Consider the following 19861-nt stretch of genomic DNA (forward strand, 5'->3'; position numbering starts at 1 on the left):
CTCAAACCCTTGGGGACTGAAGCCACTCGTTTATTCATCGGAAAAGGAACAGAACGGGCATTAACAAAGTGAGCAAACTCCTGACAATGCCTTCCTGTCTTTCCTGGGAGGGAGAGCACTCAGACTCCAAGGATTCCCTCCATCCATTCTGTTGGAAGCTCTGCTGACCACTAATGAGTTGTGCATTTTGGGGGTTATTAATGCTACACACTCAGAAATAGGTTAAGAATGACCCAGACAATTCCAATGGGATATAAAGTTTTCACAGTGAGACCAATCAGCCATTGGAATAATCAGGAATAGGTTGGATGGGACTTGGAACACCCTGGGACAGTGGAAGGTGTCCCTGCCCATGGCAGGGGTGGCACTGGATGGGCTTTAAGGTCCCTTCCAACCCACATCATTCTGGATTCCATGATAATCTCCCCAGGGAAATGGTGGATTCCCTAATGTTGGTCACTTGTAGGATTTGGCTGGACCATCTTGTGCTTTTCCCAAAAAAAGGCTGGACCAGATAAACCATGAGGTCCTTTCCAGCCTAGAATTCTATGGTTGTGTGGCAGCCATGCCTGTATTAGCCAGCAGCACGGTGAAACAGGGAAACATTCCGTACTCAGAGCTCCATGTCCCCACTTTTCAGGGGGAAAGTAGGAGGAGGGAACTCGTTTTAGCTCTGATGTGGTCCTTTGCTCTGAATTAGTGGCTGGGAGCACGGTGGGTGCATCCTGGGGCACATCAGCTGCTCAAGGGTACCCTGGAGGAAGTTCAGTTCTTTTATTGCAAGACTATTCCATGGTGAGAATCAAACGTGGCGAGTTGGACAAGTAGGAATTCCACTTCCAAACTACACTCCTGACCCAACCCACATCCCTGCACATCCATTTGGTGTCAGTGAGACAGAAGAGCTGGTGCCTCCAAATTGTTTGGCAAGAGAGTTCCTGAGCCTAGAGGAGGCATCCTAAAATCACATGAGGAGAGGACTTTGTGAAATAGATAGTTTCACTCAGAAGTGAAATGCTGGTCTAAACCAGTCACTCAGGTTTACTTTTACAGTCCATAGAGAAGGAAAAATCTCATTAGTATATTCAAAATTATATTGAGAGGAAAATAGGTTGGCACACAAGACAAAGAATAAGATCAATACCTTGGGTAGTTGGGGTAAATTACACTGGTATCGTTGTCTGTGTGTTCAGGATGGAAGAGAGCCTGGCACTAAAGAGCTCCAAAATTTATACAGATAAAGTTGGGAGTGATGGGTTTCCTGAAAGGATCATTTGGAAAGGATAATTCCCTGAAATACAGCAGTTCCAGCATGGCTTGGGCCCACACAGGACATGCAGCAACCAAATTCCACTTAAGGCACCACAACAGGGGAAGGTTTCTAATCCAACAGAATTTCTGTAAGGCAGGTTTTGGGGGAGGAGGTTTCCTGCAATTGCAAACACAGATTTTATCTTCTTTATTTAGAAAAATTCCACGATGAAATGATGTTTTCTTACCTTTTCTTCCACTGAAACCTTCTTGAGATCCAGCTCTGTGATTTGGAGCAACGTGAAAATCGCCAAGAGCCAATACTCTCCTTGTTCCTGAGGGACAAAGTTTCCATTTTGACAAAAAATCCTTAATTTCACCCAGCCAGCATTTCATTCCAATTGGTTGAAATTAAATTGCAATATAAAAGTTTTTTACCTTGAAGGGTGTCAAAACACTGCCCAAACTGACCCTTCAAAAGCTCAGTGGGAGCTGAGTTGTTCAAAAGTTTGTAACCACAATATTCACAAGGCCAAGATGGGAATTTAAAAAGGGATATGATCAGACTTTGCTTAGGAGAAGGACATCTAAGCAGGAGAAGCCTTTCAGATTATGGAAATCCAGGAGAAGTTTATTTCAGGTACTTTTCCCTGCTAATTTCATTGTGTGCCATGTCAGACCAGTCTCATAAAAACCAATAAAAACCCGGCAATTACAAGAAAAAATTAAAGTCTTAATATTTTTCCTTCTTTCTGCCATCAGAAATGACTGTAAAATTCATACAAAATTTGGAAATCACATGAGTCGGGATAGAATTATCTTTGATCCCTCAGGACAAATGACCTGTCCACTTCTAGAGACAGAAACTGAGGCTGAAAGGATTCTGGTGTGCTCCAAACCATCACGTTTAGGTTCTCATTTTTGGTTCTTGCTTACCTGTAGAGGGTTTTTTAGAAGATTTAAAACTCTGAGGAGAGGCAGATCTCCAATCCATTTAAGCTCACTCAGCTCAGCCACCTGATCAAGGACAGAAACAGAGCATAAAGAAAGTATTTTAATCCCTGCTCTTCAAATGTGGGCACTAAAAAAAAATCATTACAAGTCACAAAAGGGGTTTACAAGTTAACTGCACTCAATGAGGCACTTCCAGGCACAAAAGAAGACAACTTGGCTGGGAGCTGGAGCAGCAGGATAATGCACACAGCAATTTCCAAGCACCTGCGTTTTTCCAGTTCTTTCAAATGTCAAGCCCTAACACATTTGGCTTTTATGTGCTGATGTGCTTAAGTGAGGCAATTCTGCAGTTAAATTCGTGCTCTGGCTGAGTAGTTACAAAAAAAAAAAAAACCCTTCTATGAGTTTCTTTTCACTGAAGTTCAAGTTCATCCTACAGAACTTGCAGCACTTGGCTAAGAAGGACCCGGATTTTTGTCCTTGGATGTATCCAGAGGGATAAATCAGGGGGTCTGGAGGGTCCAGTCTATTTGTGTTGGAACCCTGGCTGCTGAGGGTTTCAGCCTTTCAGTGCTGAGAGGCAGTGATCCTCAGAAGCACACTGCATTCGATCCAAAACCCTGGGAAAAGTTTCCTAAATTGTGTGCTAACACTGAGGTAGTTGCTGTGGAATTAAAAGTTATGTCACAGGGTAAAAATACGTAGAAATGTAGAAAATTATGTTTAGGGGATATAGTAAGAATAGGTTACAAAATGGAGGGGTTTGGGTGTGGATTTGTGTCCTCTTTCTTCTCCTTCTTCACCAACCTGAATGTTCTATCATTGGGTCAAAAGTTCTGCGCTGCAGAACATGAAAAGTTAGTATCTGGGTTGTAAGTAAAAACATATAATTGGTTAGTTTAGACTTTAAAAAGCTTGGAAAAGTAAAACTCACAGCCGTTTCCCACCCTTCTAACAAAGAGGCACACTCTGTGCAGCTGTGCTACTGATATCATCAACAACTAAGTCCCAACAAGAATCATCGATCTCCTGCGTCTCAATTCAAACTCTGAGTAAAAGAACTTGGGATGTAGAGAAAAAAAGAAGAAAAAGGGGTACATTTGTGGTCTCATCTGTGCACAAAGGAAAGCTGGGCACTCAGTTTTTGGGTTTACTCAAGGTTTTTGTGCCCCAAACAAGCCTGGTTTTCTTTCACTGCTGAAAGATGGAATCTGAGAATCATCCTGGAATGGGTTGGGTTGGAAGGACCTTCAAACCCATCCAGTGCCACCTCCACTGTCCCAGGCTGCTCCAAGCCCCAGCGTCCAGCCTGGCCTTGGGCACTGCCAGGGATCCAGGGGCAGCCCCAGCTGCTCTGGGAATTCCATTCCAGCCCCTCCCCACCCTCCCAGCCAGCAATTCCTCCCTAATAAAATCTAAATCCCTCCTCTTTTAGTGTAAAACCCTTTTCTCCTGTCTGTGTTTTTCCATGTAAAAAGTCCCTCTCCATCTCCTTTATAGCCCCTTTTAAACACTGAAAGCCCAACTGAACCTAAACCACTTCGGATTCTCCCTAATTCGTACTCAATCCTTGTGTCTAAAGTGTCTAAAACCATAAACCTCAACCACAGCCAACCCACTACTCACTTTGAGATAACAAGAAGCCCACCCAGGACACGTTTGACCAAGTTAAATGTGATTTGAGTGGATTTCTTAAATAAATCCCAGAATTCCAGCCATCAACAGTTGAAAATCACGGAATGTTTACAAGAGGCTTGGTTTGCAGATAAACTTACTGTGCCCATTTTTGAAAAACCAAGAATTTAAGATCATTCTGAGAGGTTCTGAGCTGAAGTAACTCCATATTTTAATTAATTAAAACTCCCCTTTAAATTATTCTTCAGAAGGCAATGTTCAGAAAAGGGTGACTCAGTTGCAATAACGTCGTTCAAAGAGGCAAGTTTTGATGAGGTAAAATTAAGAGGTTTTTATGTGCTGTTAAAGAACAGTGGAAAATAAATAAGGCAATGGAAGTGGTGTTATTAATGTTAATAATTAGAGAGTTTCCTGTCTGCTGCAATTGAGGTACCTTTAAATGTCAACCTAAACACAGGGAGAAAAAGAAACCCCAGTGACTTGAATTAAATCCTCTAAATCTGTCTTGTGAGTGGGGAAAAATGACAGAAAATGTTCCACTGCTGCTTTATATTTTTATTTTCCTGCACTTCTTTTTTTTTTTTTTCTCCTCACAGATCTGTCTTTGATGTCAAAGTGATTCATGAATTGATGGGTTGTTTTTTTTTTTCAGTTAAGGACGCTGGAAGATCAATATCGAAATTATTGTGGATATTTGGCTTGGCATTCAAAATTCAAATGAGTTGGATGGTGCCATTGTACTTCCAGTACAGAAAATTGTGCTGCACGACAAAAGCCGCTTTTTAAGGGAGTTCTTGCAGTTCTGCCTTCCAGGGAGTTTCCAGCTGAGAGCTCAGAAGAATCTGTGGCCATAAAATTGGGCTGAGAGATATTAAGAACCCCCCCTGAGGGCTGGCAGCAGCAGAGCTGTGGTGTAAGTAAAGATCCTCTGGAATAATCAAGCTGGAAAAGCTGCAAACTCATCCCTGTCTGATCCAGCCAGGGGAGCACTGCGAGTTCTTGATGTGTGAGAGCACTAAAGGGACACCTGAGTGAAGATAAACCCACCCAAGATATTAAAAAAGGGCTGAGAGGACACCAGGAATCAACATGGGAAATACCAAAGGAAAAGATCTTTTCTAATATTCATTTCTTTCAGGGCTGGATGATTTTTTTGGGTCCCTTCAAGGAATTGAGTTTTAAAAAATTAAAATATTATGCGTTGTTAGGAGAAGCTGAGCTCAGCCTGGAGCGTGGTACCTGGTTATCCTCCAGGTTGATCACCTCTAGGAGATCATGTTCCTCCAAGCCTTGCAGACTGTTTATTTTATTGCAGGACAGATCCACCTTCTGCAGGGTTTTCAAGCTCTTCAGCCCAGTCACCTTCTCAATCTGGTTAAAGCTCTAAGGGAAAAAATGGAAGCAGAGAAACTGCAGGTAAAACTCAATGGATAACAACATTCCTGAGGGGGAAAAAAAAAAGAGTCATTTGTTGGATTGGAGGATTCTTTGTCACGGAGAATCCTGTCACAAACAGGCCTTTATGCATTTAGCCTCATGCACATCCTGATGTGACACGTTCCAGCTCCTGGAAAAAGGAATCAACTCTCTGCTGATCAGCTTATCTCCAACTCACCTTGAAGAGACAACAGCAATAAAAAGAGCTCTAACATTTTTTAAAAGCTGATACTGGCCCCAAGAACACTCCTGTCACCATCCAACTCAAAATTTAGAACGCAGAGACGCACGGAAAATTATGGAATATATATACATAAATACATTGAATTTCCCTCTGCAATCATGGCTCTATTTACACTAGTGATTGCAGAATAAATAATGAAAAAAATTAAGGTAGGATATAGAGGAGACAGGCTGAGAGTTGGGGTTGTTCACCTGGAGAAGAGAAGGATCCAGGGAGAGCTTCCAGCACATTCCAGGGCCTAAAAGGGCTCCAGGAGAGCTGCAGAGGGACTGGGGCCAAGGCCTGGAGGGACAGGAGCCAGGGAATGGCTTCCCACTGGGAAAGGGGAGATTGGGGTGGGATCTTGGGAAGGAATTGCTGGCTGGGAGGGTGGGGAGGGGCTGGGCTGGAATTCCCAGAGCAGCTGTGGCTGCCCCTGGATCCCTGGAAGTGTCCAAAGTCAGGCTGGACATTGGGGCTTGGAGCTGCCTGGGATAGTGGGAGGTGTTGAAGTTGTAACTGGGTGATTTTAAGGTCCCTTCCAACCCAAACCTTTCATGATTCAATGATTCCCTGATAAGATACAAAAATCTCTCTGGAATACATAAGTTCCTATTAATGCACATTAAGTGAAGGCTTTATTCACCGTCAGTGACAGCACAGAAATGATTAAAAAATAATAATTAAAAAACCCCCTTCTTTCCTGTAAGTTCTTCCAGACTTTCACACGTGAGATGACCCAAACTTTTGAGAACCCATAACCAACTCTCAGGGTTCTTTCAAATGAGGCCCTGATTTCTCACTGGCCTCAGGATGGTTTCATTTCTCAGGGCCTCACCAATCAGAGCCTCATTTCTGCCACAAACTCCAAGCAGGGACAGCAATTCCCTGCTCCTCCCTGTCCCAGTGATTCCCACACGTTCCCAGATGGCCTCTCCACAGGATTCTTTCTCCATAACCTTGCAAAGTTTTATTTTGCCATCAGCCTCACCTTGTGCTAAAAGCTCGGAAGCCTCATCTCCTATTAATAAATATTTAGGAACTGTTGAAATAAACAAGCCAGCTGCCTCTAATGTTAATCCAGTTGTCTGTCCTTGACATTTTTCCTGACTTTTAAATGTTTAATTAGGTTATTAATAGCATGGAGGCTCCCTCTCTGCTCCTGAGCTTTGTTAGACCTCTGGTTAATCAGATACACTCGGAGCCGGAGTTGCAAAATGCTGGGCCAGAGGTGCCCAGAAAATTCTGGGAACAAAAGGGATTTGGGCATAGATCCTTTCTTTTTTTTTTTTTTCCAAGCAGAAAATTCCCAAGAGTCCAGTTCATTCTAGCTGTGCTTCTTATTTTATTTTTTTCCTTGCAAACCTGAGCGGAATAAAGGGTTTTTGGTAGAGCAAGGCAGAATTTACAGGTTTTGAAGTCCTCCTCCCAAACTTTCAACCTAAAAAGCTCAAGGGAAAATGGAAGAGAAAGCTGAATCACTGGGAAGAGAGAGGATAAAAATTAAAAAAAAAAAACCCCAAACCTGCCTTTTATTCTAATTAGCCAAAGAAAATGCTCCACTAAAATCTGCCTGTTTCCATAACTTCCACATGACTCTCTCCTTGGCTAATGAAAAGAGACAAGCAGTGTTATCAGTAATGATACCAGCACCTAAAAACCAAACTGAGGGACATCCATAAGGTTTAGTTGTTAACACAACCTCCCAACACTGGACAGAGCAGATTCCCAAGGAAATTCCCATTAGGCCTTTCAACAAACCAGGAAATCTCGGCACACAATGCTTGAAGGAATTGCTGTGGCTCAAATTTTTTAGAGAAAAGAGCTTCAAAGTATTTAGAGAAAAGATCCTCACACTCCTAGAAGCTCCTTTCAGAACATTTAGATGGGATTTGGCCAATCTGAATTAATCTTCTCCAGTAAAAATGAGACCAAATTCCATTTTATCGCTGCTGAGGGAATCACTGCGAGCTCCTGGAGGTATTACAGATGTGAAACATAATTATATTAACACTCTTTGAATATATTATTCAAAACATGCGAAATGTCAACACCTCCCCTGAATATTGAAGCAGCCAAGGGCCAATCTGAGTCAGTGTTTTCCATACCCATTCCTACAGAACAGAAGAAAAACCTTTAAATTTTTTTTAAAGGATTAGAAAAGAATATTTCTATTCCTGATAAGGGATTCATTCACTTCAAATATTTATGTGGGTGCTTAAAACTAATGCAGCCAAATAGAGCTATGAGGTTTTCTGGGACTTTTTTTTAAAGTCCCATTAAATATTTTTAACTTCTTATTACAAAGTAAAAGCTGTTAAAAGCAGCCTGTTGTTTCTAGAGCAGCTGGATTGCATTAAAAACAGGTTTGAGTTGTGTTTCTGTGCAAAATTTTGTAGTATTAATTAGAAAAAAAAGTACAGTATTGCAAATATCTCTGAAAAATTATGTGATAATCTTCATATTTATTAAGGTATTGATATATTGGTAAGAGACAGGCAGGAAAACCATCAGAATTCTTTCTTTCTTACCAGACTGAGGATTCTGATAGGCAAATTCTCCAGGCCCCTGATGGCAGTGAGTCTGTTGTGGGACAAACCCAGCTGGGTCAGGCTGTGACACTTCTCCAGCCCTCGGATCTCCTCAATCTCGTTATCTATGCAGAGCTTTCAGGAAAAAAAAAGACCTGGACACAAAACCTGAGCAGTAATTAGGTGGTAAATTAGCAACTGGAGTCCAATTTTATGGTGTGGGCAGCAAAAGCTTCACCGTCAGGAATTTTAAATCCCACTGCTCTGAGCATCCTGCCCAAATTATTCAAGTCATACCAACCAGTGATACTTTATGGGGTTATTTCACTCTAAATTATACCTTCTCTACCCTGGCCATCTGTCCTGAGAGGAAAAAGTGTCTTTTAAATTAACATTACAGTTAAAAGCAGCAGTACCAGTAGTTAGGATTCCTCTCAGCAAACTTCAGCATTAACAGAACTCCCCAAATTCCTTAAACAAAGCACCTTGGACAACAAATCCGTCTCAAATTTCTCCTTTAAATGGACGAAGTGAGAGGAACCTGACTCTGGATCTGCCCAAAATTAGATGAAACTCTGCTTCAGGGAGAGGACTCTTTTGTGATTGGAGTTAGGCAAGAATAGGTAAAAGTTTGAACAAGGAAAAATTACAGTTTAAGCCACAAGCATCGACATGAGGCAGCAAATTGCTCAGTGCTGAATAATAATACAATCAATTTTAGCCTCTTAATGATTCAATAGAAAGCTTTGTCACGTACTTTCATCTTACATTGTCACATATTTTTGTCCAAGTTGTGTCTCTTTCTGGTTTGGGCAGTTCCTCCCAGACAATTCCTTTATAAACCTTTACAAATCCTACATAAACCTGTCAGGTGTGCTCGTGTGTGCACACAAAAGGCGATAATGACTTTATCATCTGCATCATAATTCACTTAAAAATGGTAAGAAAAGCTTAATTACTGTCAGTGTGAATGCAAGCCAAACACTTCTGCTTCTGCAGGGTATCTCAGAGAGTATTTTTTTTCATCTAGGATTAAAAATGCGATTGTTCTGTCTGCCAGGTCTTTGGTGAGGAGTGTTTGACACGGATTGGTGCCACTTTGCTGTTCTGAATTCTGCATTTCCAATCCTGCCCTCATCCTCCTCTGTCTCAGGGGCTTCTTCTGTGGCCATGAAAACACTTTTGTCCCCATTTCAGCACCACCTTCCTTGACAAATGAAGAAATTCAAGGCAGCTGCACGAAACCAAATCAAACCCTACAGATCAGACCCACAATACAAATCTCTGATCTTTTCTTTTTTCCCCCCTCCTTTTTCATTTTGCTGGAGGGTTTTTGCTCTGTGATGGAAAATTAGAATTGCAAAAAGGAGAGCAGCTCGATGCCATTTTGTGACAGGATTTGTGTCACCTGCACCCTTCGTAACTCGGGAATAACGTCACCTGAGTGCCCTGCAAATGCTTTTTCTGCTCCCCTGTGGAACAGGCATTGGATTAATATCAGCTGGTAATGGGCAAGAGACAGAAAATTACTCCTGTCTCCTCCTTTTCAGGGAGCAGAGAATCAGGATGCAATTCCTGAAGAAAAAAAGGAAAAGTTCGAGAGCTCTCAGGATGCAATTTGAAGGCAGCAGGGCAACGTGAAGCTCCAGGAAGGAATCTTTAGGGAAGCCTTGGGAAAACAGCTCTGAAACATCAATTTACAGGTTCCTGTTTAGCAGATTTCTGCCAGAAAAGCGCTTCTAATTCCAGAAATTGGGATGAGGGAGGAAGTGGGGAGCAGAACAACCTTTGCTCCGTGTGCTTCCCTCAAAAACTCCAGGAAGTTCTCCTTTACTTCAAAATTCTTTGCAGTGAAACAGCCTTGTCCTGCATAATTAGCTGGGCCTAAGATGAAACAACAAATTCCTGTTTTATTTAAGTGTTCCAAGGTGATTCCTTGTTAAGCTCTGGTATTTAAAAATCTTTTTCTAATGTAATTTCTTACCTCTGCCATGCAGAGACTGTGGGACATCTCCCCTTTTACTTTTCCATGACACAAAAAGGAGGTTTTTTTGTTCCTCTAGCAGGAAAATCTGCCCAAATGTGCCCACTTTGAATGCTTAAGTAAATTAAGATCAGTCTCAGAATTACAATTTAATCTCAGTTCTAAGGACAAAACTGACATGAAAGGGAAAATACAAAGAAAAGAGGTTTTCATGTGAAGAAATAGCAAAGAAAAAAAAGCAACTTTTCTCCCATTCAAGATTCCCCAAAGGATACAATCCAGCAGGAGTTTAGTGAGTGAGTGGTATGCTGCTAAATCTTGCATTTTTGGGATTCGATTGTGTGAAAAATCTACTTCCTAAAAGGCAAAAAAAAAGAGAGGAGTTTGGGGTTATTTCTTCAGCACTTCCTGTGGCTGGGAGTTCGCTGTGTGTTGCACACAGGGGTTCAGTGTGGAAGAAAATAAAAGACATAAATAAAATCCATATAAAGAAACATAAATCAAATACACAGAAATATCCACATAAATATAAATAAAAGGCATAAATAAAAGACAGAGCCGAACAGTGGGAAAAGCTGTTAAAATGTGAACTGAGGTAAGAAAGAAGAAGAAGGAGGAATAAAAATTGACTTTTGCCTGTGCCCAAACACAACATCTAACTTAGATTCAGAAAATCTCTTTGAATTTAAACCTTAAATTTTTTTTTTTTTTTTTGCAGACTTACCCTGAGGTTTTTAGGTGGTTTAAAATTGAAATATGTGGTCAGTTCATTTTTGGAAGCATTCAGCTCCATTAAGTAAGGCATGTGACTGATACAGGAAAGATCTAGAAATGAAACAAAATGTCAAATCCTGTGCCTGAATGCAGAGATCATCATGGCAAAATGGGATAATTACATCCTGGAGCAATTAAGAATCAATTTGTAGCTGCACATTCAGAAAGTGATGCCCAAAATGCAGAAATCAGATCTATTAACTCCTTCTCCTAGAGGAAAAAAAATGGTTTATACACCACAAAGAATAAATATCCAGGTTCTACATTTAATTTTCATCATGTCAATTGATTTGCCTATAAGCAAGAATATATTTTTATATTCTATCCACCTCTAGAATGACAGATTCACTCTGTCCTGAGTTATCAATTACTGGAGAAAAGTATTTAGGCCACAGCTGAAGAGTAAATGAGTGGTTGCTATGGAAAAGTGCCTGCTCTGTTCATATCTGGCCTCCACAGAAAAAAAACCTCTTATTAAAATGAGCAGGGAGAGGAGCTGCTTTACAAAAGTGCTGCTATTATTGGACTCCAGCACCTCAAGTGAAAGGAACTCGAAAGAAATGATGTGGCTGTCCCACTACAGCTTCTTCCACTTGATGTTAACTTAAAAAAAAAAAAAGACACAGAGAGAAGGAGCAGCTGATGGAGTTTATCCCAGTCTCCATTTGTCACCTTTCTAAAAGTAAACAATGTAATTTTTTTCCCTTTTGTCACCCTTGACGAGGGAAAACTTAAGGCTGGGAAAACCATACCAGGCATAACTTAAAATATTCTGTCAAATCTCTGCCTCAACCTTGACATATTTGCTGGGATTTTATCTCTGGGTAATAAACTGAGAGTTTAAGCTCCATGTTGCCACTGATAAACATATGCTGGTCTTAATGGGCCATGGATATTTCCGAGGAGATCAAGCCTGGTTCTGTGGAGCTGGAATATTTTACACCATTAAAATGTCAGCCAGGCTTTGTGACACTAAAGCTCCATGCTCCAGTGCCTTTCTCATCTGAAATGATTTCACAACCCAAGAACTTGCAGTGTATTTACTCCATACCATTAATTTTATTGGAGGAAAGCTCCATTTTCTGTAGGTGAATGTATCCAGAGAGAATGCTGATGTCACTCAACTCACGACCCTGGAAAAAGGAAAAGGAAGAGGATTTTAATAATCATTTTAATAACTGGTTCTGTAAACTCAGCTTGCACAGGAGCAGGAGACATCGGAGAGGTGTCCCGAGGTCCCTCCAGACAGGGTGACATCTACAGAAAGTGATGTTAGAGCAGCCAGCAATGGAGAAAAGGTCAAAAGGAGGACTTGGAAACAACAAAAAGAGAGCTGCAGTCAGGAAAAACGCCAGGGAAACAAAGCTGCACAGAAAAGGGAGGGGCAGCAGAGATCTTTGAGAAGACACAACCATTTTAACTTCCTGAACGCAGCATTTTCAGGTGTTTCACACATTCCTCTGCTTTTTTCCTCCAGCTGACTGAAGCAGGAAGAAACATTTTCACACCTGGATAAGGAAAAACCTTCCTGCTGTTGCTACTACAGGAAAAAAAAAACCCAAAAAAATCTCCTCCGCTCTGAGTCTGATCAAAAACCCCGTACATGAAACAGCATTGGCAGGCAGAGACAAAAATCTTTCTTGTGACTTTTTTTTTTTTTTTACTAGGCTAACTATTTGCTGTTAAGAAAAGGAAATATTTGTGCAGGGAAACACCTTGAACTGATGGGGTTTTTTTTTTGCTTGTACTTACTGGAAGCGTCAGATGAAGATAAACATATTCAGTCCCAGGGGCCGAGTAGCCCAAGGTGTGGAGTCCCTCAGCGGCGGTGTCTTCGTCCAACACTCCCTCCAACCGACCCTATACAACACCAGGAAAGGGGAGGAATGGATTAAGGGGAGATTTGTGAAGGGGAATTCCATGCTTGGTAGAATCCAGAGGCTGCTGGGGTTCAAGTGGGAACAGGGTTTAATAAAAGTCCTCGATCAAACGCTGCTTTCCACACTCCGCCACCCCACCGAGGCAGCAGGCATTAGGGGAAGTGACGGGTGCTGCCCTCAAAACAGCTAAACAGAAACATGCCACGTGCCAGCTCGATACGTTTAAGAAGGTTCATCAGGTTTTTGCTGGGGTTTTAAATTTTCTCCCTCCTGGTCGAAGCACAGCACCCATTTGCCAAGACGTTGAGCCATGCAGCTCCCATCGATTACGGCCGCGGATTTATAAAAGTCAAAGTTACAAAGTGCTTATCTAGCTTGGGTTATAAATCTATGTAACCTAATATCAGTATAACCTAAATAATGACTTTTTATCAAGATAACCTGAAGCACAGCCTTCTCTACTTATATAGCCTGAATCACAGCTTTTACTTATGTAGCCTGAATCATAACTTGTACACCTATAACCTGATGCTTATATAACCTGAATCATGACTGTTGATACCCATATAATCTAATATTAATAACTTTTTATGCAATGTAATGGCTGGTATATAGTTAACTAGCTGCTTAAATGTGGAATAGACAAAAAGAGAGAGGAAAACAAACCAAACCAACTTACCAGGTGTATAGTTTTAGAGGTAGATAAGTGCAGTACTAACAAGAAATTGGCAAGCCAAAGCCAATTAGCCAAAAAACAAAGAATTTAGGCCGGTTAAGACCAGATGGACCAAAGAGCACCATAACTGTGCATGGCCTGAAGATAAAGTGGAAAAGTTCAAGTGTGAAGAAGACTTTAGAAGCCTTCATCAAAGACCCCCAAGACCCCCGAACTGGGGAAATGCCTGCACAGTGCAAAGAATTATCTGATAACCCTGAGATCGTGCTGTGTAAATTAGTTCCAGGTGTATGCGATGATGCTGTAACGACATAGCAACATTAAGCAAAATTTACTGTATAAATGTACCACAGCACTGGACAAAGGTGGGTGAGTCAGGAGGAAAGATCCCCCTCACCACCTGCTCTACAGACATCGGTCTGTGGGGATTTATTCCCAGCCTCTCTTTTGGACATCGTTACGGATGCGAACATCTCAGCAAGTCAGCACTAACACCACTGCTGCACCCCAATATGGACTCTATTGGAAGCCCTTTTACAGTTGTTCAGCATGAGCAGCCCGGCGCTGCTCTTCAGAGAAAACAAATCTTTGCTGAAGAGGCTGCTTGACAGATGGCACTAATGAACCAGTGCGTGGGTTTAACGAGAAAATCAGCCAGTGGCTTGTGAAATTCCTATAAGCTCGGAGGAGCCACACGACAATTGCTAATCTAGGGACCAAGATAAATAATGTAGTCATCGAAGTGATAGCACCTACATGTTAGAGCAAGGGAGAGCATTTCCACGAGGCAAAATATGAGGCGGTATTTCGTGGTATTGGGATTTAAAACCCAGCAGGGCAGGGAGAGAAAATTCACTTGTGTCCTGGGGCTTGTTGAAGCTAAGGGCTGGGAATTTGAACAGGAAAGGGGTTTCATTTGGCCACACATGTGCCAGTTTATCTGTAGTTTTATATGGCCAGGAAACTTGGCAGTCCTGGATTAATGGCTTGAATTGACTACCTTCACAGTTTTTTCCAATCTAATTGATTTTCTGGGAGAGAGGGACAACCCAGAAGTACCCTGGACAGCACGGGGATGGAAGGGACCCTAAACAAGGCAGAAATGAGAGGTTCCCGCATTCACTCCCCCTTCTTTCCCCCGCATCTACACTGAGGGGGAAAAGGGCAGTTCCCTCACAAGCACACACCCCTCCCCAAGTAGCTGGGGAGCCCTGAGCTGAACCTCTGAGCGCTCTGACTCCTCTTCCTCTTCGCCGTCCTCCTCCTGCTCGTCCTTGCGGTGAGGCGGGCCGAGCTGGGGCTGCTCCTCGGGGAGCCCCTGTGCGAGGGGCTGCGGCGGCTCATGAGAAGGAGGGAGCCGCTCCCCGAGGCTGCCCTCTCCGCCGTTCTCCTCGCCGCCCGCCATGAGCTGTGATAAGGAGGGAGGGGAAGGAGGGGACTCCGCTATCGGTCCCGTCCCCACTCAGGTCCGGCCGCCGCCATTTGTTTGCTCGTTGCCATGGAGACGGAAAGAGCGGCTCCCACCGAGGGCGGGGATCGCGCCAACTGCACCGTCAGCCAATAGGAGCGCAGAGCGTGCAGCGGTGCAGCATGGGAGGTGTAGTTCTCAGCGCAGCGCACCCTCGCCGCGTCCGCTAGGCCGCGGAGCATCTTGGGAGTTGTAGTCCGCCTCCCTCAGGCAGCCATTGGTCTCGCTCCCGCGTCGAGGAGCAGGACAAACTTATAAACGTTATAAATATGTCAATTTAAGGAGATAAAGAGGTGTCTTCTCTGGCGAAGACAGAGCCTTTACTGCCACCTCAGTGCGTGGAGGGAGACTAAAGTGTTTATTCTACGTCTTTGGTCAACCATCAATTAACCCAGACCCTCATTAAGCCCTATTTGCATATTAACATGGACACGCCTGAGGATGCAAATGGCTTCCATGTGTGCCATGGCTCATATGGAATCCCACCTATAAGATGTGATTGTTCCATTCCATTGGGGAGGGCCAAAAAGAGTATTAAAGGGGGATTGCAAGGTGAAAATATTGAAGGGGAAAACACTTCTTGTTAGGGATTAGTAAATTACTGTGTCTCTCCTCTTCCCCTGAAGGGATGACTTGAGTTTTGTGCCTCCAGTTTCACTGGAGCAGACCTAGAAATGTTAATTTTTTATATATATATATATATGTGAGAAATAGAACTCTGTTACTATGCTTTTTGTCCCAGCACACATTAACGCTCCATAGTTGGTGGTGAAGCAGTGTTTTTCTCTAAGAAAAATGTACAATTTCAGAACCAGTGGGGAAAATAATCTATATCATTTAGCTGGAAATATTTGGGAAATAATGAGAGATGAGACTGTCTCAGCAGGGGAAAGCAAAATGACAGCTTTTGAGACATCTTTGCGTGTCGTCCTGTTTTTCATATCACGTGTATCTTGCAGACACCAATCCGCTCCTAATACAAATTTGAAGTAGAGATGCTAAAGATTGTAAAAATGCTAAAGACATTCTAGTTTTTCAGTCTATCATCCACCTTTCTTCTTACATTGCAGAATGGGGTAAAATGAGGATGAAAAGGCAGAAAATAAAGGGAAAAAGGAGGAGAAGATGTGTCAGGATGTCTCCGAATACAAGTCCCTGCAAGATAAACACAGGGAGAGAACATCTCCATGTGGTGAAACAATTTAATATTGGGGATGGGGTTATTGCAGCGAATTTCCATTGTTGGTAAAGTGACGCCCGTCTTTGAATGAGGTGGTTATTGCTAAAAAAAATGAAGAGGAAGATATAAAAACTCCTTATGGACATTACCCGCTGACTTTTATCTCCGTGCTTCAGGGAAACATTATGATAAGTGCAATAAAGCTACCCCAAATTACATTCTTTTATTATCTCGCTGGTCATAAACATTAAAACCCTTAATGGGATTTATTCCTTTTGCACTGAGCACCCCGCAGCCCCTGGCACAGAAGGCTCTGCTCCAGCTGCTTCAGGGATGGGCAACAAAGGGAAAGGCTGGAGAGCTCAGGAAGGACAGAAAACCCTGAAAGGGAAGGAGGAGCCCTATTTGGGAATGGGATTTGGGAGGATTTTGGGTTTGTTGCGACCTAGGAGAACAATTTGGGATCAGCAGAGCTGCAAAGCCAAGCAGCAGCTGCTGCAGGGCAGTGGTTTCTTGCTCCCTTTCATGCTGCTGCGGCTGTTCCAAGCTTTCACGATCTCCAGGATGTTCCCCTTCCCAAACCCACGCTGTTTTATAGCCCACATCTGCAGGTTTTGCCTTCTGCAAACTGCAGGATCATCATCCCCTGCTTCCCTGCTGTGCCAGGACTCCCTGTGACCGGAGGGAGCTGGGTCACCCCCACAGGAGATGGGGTGTGGAAACCTCTGTCTTTGTAAAGCCAGGGCTGGTCAGAGGGTTTGGAGAGCTCTGCTCTGGAAAATCTGTGTGGTTTTAGAGAGAAACAGAAATGCAGAGAGCCTTTTATTCGATGTTTCAATTTCAAATTCACTTTATTCAATGAGTCTGACATCTTGCAGCCACGCAGGGCTGAGGACCCTGCACACAGAGCCAGAAACACCCCCAGCAGCACAGCCCTGCCAGGACCTGCTGCTGCTCCTGTGGCTCTCCTGTCACTCAGCCAATGGCTCAGGGGTAGGAGGAGGTGACTTGGACCCTTGGGATTGCTCTGGAGGCCAGGCCACCCGTGGGAAGTGGCAGTGGCAGCCACCAAGTGCAGCAGAACCCCCTCACTGTGGTTTGGGGGGGGGCTGGAATCCCACTGTGTGTGTGTAAATACGAGATATAATTCATGTATATCCAACATACACCTTCCTCCCCTGTCCACTGCTGTGCCTTCACAGCCTGCAAGGCAGAAAACCCCCTCACAACTCCCCAGACTCCACATGGAATTCGCATCAAAGGAGCGGGAAGCAGATGGACGTTGGGAAGGCAGCCCAGGTGCTGGGATTAACATGCAGCAGGTTCACAGGAAGGCACCTGCCCCTGCTCCAACCCTTCCAAGAGGCAAAGGCCACACGTAATCAAATTAATATCGAGCTGGGCAGCTTGTCCTTGTAAGACAGGGCTGGAGATTTCCTGGGAACAGATGAGAGGAAGAAAGGGCAGGTCCAAATCCAGTTTACAAGGACTGCCACCGAGCTTGGAGCACGGCCAGCAGAGCTAATGAGTTCTCAGCATGGACGTGTCCCAGAGTTTATTTCCTACCATCTGGAAAATGCCTGCCCTTCCACTGGGATTTGGGATGATTCAGGCAGGAGAAGGGATTATTAAAACCTCGGGATCACACTTGTCCTCCTTCCCTGTCTCCCCCCACCCCATCTGTTTGGCTTGGCAGAGCAGGGAGCGGCTCACTGGAAGCTCTGGGATGAGACGGCTCCTTGAAGACCCTTCTCCATGAGGGATGGAGTGAAATGATTGTGCATTTTGGGCTGGAGACAGATTGGTCCTGAACGGGACCGTTACAAAAAAGGAGCAGAAACAAAATGCCTCGGTGGTGACAGGAATTTTGATGGACCCACAAAATAGCTGGGGTGGTGGGAAATGTCACTCCAGACCTCCTCCTTCCAGTGCCACATCCCTGGATGAGCACAGCACGTCCAGCCAAGGGGATCACCCACAGCATGTTCTCCTTTCTCAGCAGAAAGGAGGAAAAATTGAGCTTTTTCCTCCAGAAAGTGCACTCTGACAGCCGAGCAAGGCCATCCCCAGAGGGGCTGACAGCCGTCTGTCCATCTTCCTCCAGGATCCATGCTGCTTTTTACACCTGGCCCATGATTTGTGCACTTCCCTCTGCCTTGTCAACCCTCTCTGCTGTCAGTTTAACTCCAGCTTCTCCGGGATCCCAACTGGCACCATTTCCTGGCAGGGTTTGGTGTTCCCACCTCCAGAATGTTGCCCTGCCCCTGGTTTGCTTAATTTGGTGCTCATCTGTTTCTCCTGGACAGCAAGGTTGGCCAGGAATGCTGGAGGAGCCATTCCCTGGCAGCTGTCCTTTCCCTCTGTGGAAAGGGGTCACATCTGAGGGTGCTGCACAGAGCTGTGGGCGTTGGTTTTGTGCTGGGTGGGGGGTTTGGTGGTAATGAATGTATTTTAAGGGGTCAGAGGGAAATCCCTCGTGTGTGCAGTGGGATGGCTCCAACCCAGTGACAGCCCCACAGGATCATGGAATCCCAAAGGCTGGAAAAGCTCTCTAAGATCACTGAGTCTAACCATTCCTGGGTCAATGAAGTTCAGCGGTTTGGGATAGACTCGGTCCCAAATTATGTCTGAAAGAGCCCTCACTGCTCTCAGTTTCTCAAGCTAAAAGTTTAAAGTGGATGGAGCAGCCCATGCAGGTGAGAAGTGACTCCAGCTGTGCTAATGAAGGAAAACTCGTTAATCTGTTGTTACCTCACTGGCTGAGGGGGCACAGATGGGTGAGATGTTTCCCCAAATATTTTAAATTCCAAACAGTGCTTGGCCGTAGTGTGAAATGTTCCCCAAATTCTCCTGGCTCTGGAACAGCAAACACTGAACGACCATTAAAAATAACCCCAAACCCCAGAGCTGAAGCTGTAAATCAGCAGTTACTGCCCTCATAAAACCTCCCCACTATTGACAGGGGGAGCACTTCACACTTCCGAGTGTTAATGGCAAACACTGGCCTTAAATACATTGATTTACCGTTCAATTATAAAAACAATCAGCTCCCCAATACGCACCACGTGCAAAGCAGATTTATGGGCAGCCCTTTGCACTTGTGAAAGCCCCACACAAATTCACTCAGCAACTCACCAAGAAGCTCCAGGCAATGAAAGGACCCAGCTGGATGTGGGGGAGGAGGAAACTCCAAATGCTCCTGAGCTGGGAGAGAAGTGAGGCGGAAAGCAGGCAACTTAAATCCCGTTAAACTCAGCTTTGCAGCTCCAGCTTTCATGGCGGTGGGGCAGAGGTGGGAGTTTATTTGACACCTTCCCTTCAGCTTCTTCCCAGGGCTGTGTTCCTGGGATTCCTGCTGGGAGCACATCCAAGCTCCTTAAATCAGTTCCCTGCAGCCGATGGCTTGGGTTTATCCATTTCCCCTTGATCTTCCTGTGTTTCTTGCTGAACCTTCCCCAGATTTTCCCCGGGGGAGTTGGTGGCAGGAATGTCCATGTCCCATCAGAGGTGGCTGCCTGGAGCATGGAGGCCTCATGTGGGGACAGCTGCCAGCAGCCTGCAGGAGTCTGGAGAGTCTTGGATGAGGGGTCAGGAGTGGCTTGGGACATCACAGAGTTGTTGGAAAAGACCTCAAAGGTCATCGAGTCCAACCATTCCCCAGCCCTGCTAAAGGTCACCACTGCCCGTGTCCCCAGGTGCCACATCCACACGGCTTTGAAACCCCAGGAATGGGGACTCCAGCGCTGCCCTGGACAGCCCTTTTGGGGAAGGACTTTTCCCAGTATCCAGCCTGCCCCTCCCCTGGCCCAGCCTGAGGCCGTTCCCTCTCTCCTGTCCCTGTTCCCTGCCAGCAGAGCCCGACCCCCCC

The 19861-nt window shown here is 44.4% G+C and overlaps 1 protein-coding gene across 4 annotated transcripts in view; it reads right to left on the minus strand.

Annotated features, from left to right (window-relative positions):
• The window catches only part of LRGUK (leucine rich repeats and guanylate kinase domain containing), a 41212-nt gene extending 26358 nt beyond the window's left edge, over nt 1-14854 (minus strand). For 3 of the 4 annotated variants that reach the window (XR_006020374.1, XM_042052230.1, XM_042052219.1), the window contains exons 1-9: nt 14568-14854; nt 12542-12649; nt 11841-11922; nt 10740-10840; nt 10291-10372; nt 8032-8156; nt 5080-5223; nt 2188-2268; nt 1500-1586 (exon numbers count right to left, since the gene is read on the minus strand). Coding sequence is in view for 3 of the 4 variants with exons in the window: in XM_042052230.1 (XP_041908164.1) it covers nt 1500-1586; nt 2188-2268; nt 5080-5223; nt 8032-8156; nt 10291-10372; nt 10740-10840; nt 11841-11922; nt 12542-12649; nt 14568-14750 (993 nt within the window). In the remaining variant the exon portion in view is untranslated. The remainder of the gene's footprint in view (nt 1-1499; nt 1587-2187; nt 2269-5079; nt 5224-8031; nt 8157-10290; nt 10373-10739; nt 10841-11840; nt 11923-12541; nt 12650-14567) is intronic. The other variant, XM_042052239.1, reaches the window with a different exon arrangement.
• Nucleotides 14855-19861: the final 5007 nt, after the last annotated feature.

Source organism: Corvus kubaryi, unplaced genomic scaffold (assembly GCF_017639235.1).
Source record: "Corvus kubaryi isolate FWS band 111438036 unplaced genomic scaffold, C.kubaryi_AGA036_p1.0 135, whole genome shotgun sequence".
Lineage (NCBI taxonomy): Eukaryota > Metazoa > Chordata > Aves > Passeriformes > Corvidae > Corvus > Corvus kubaryi.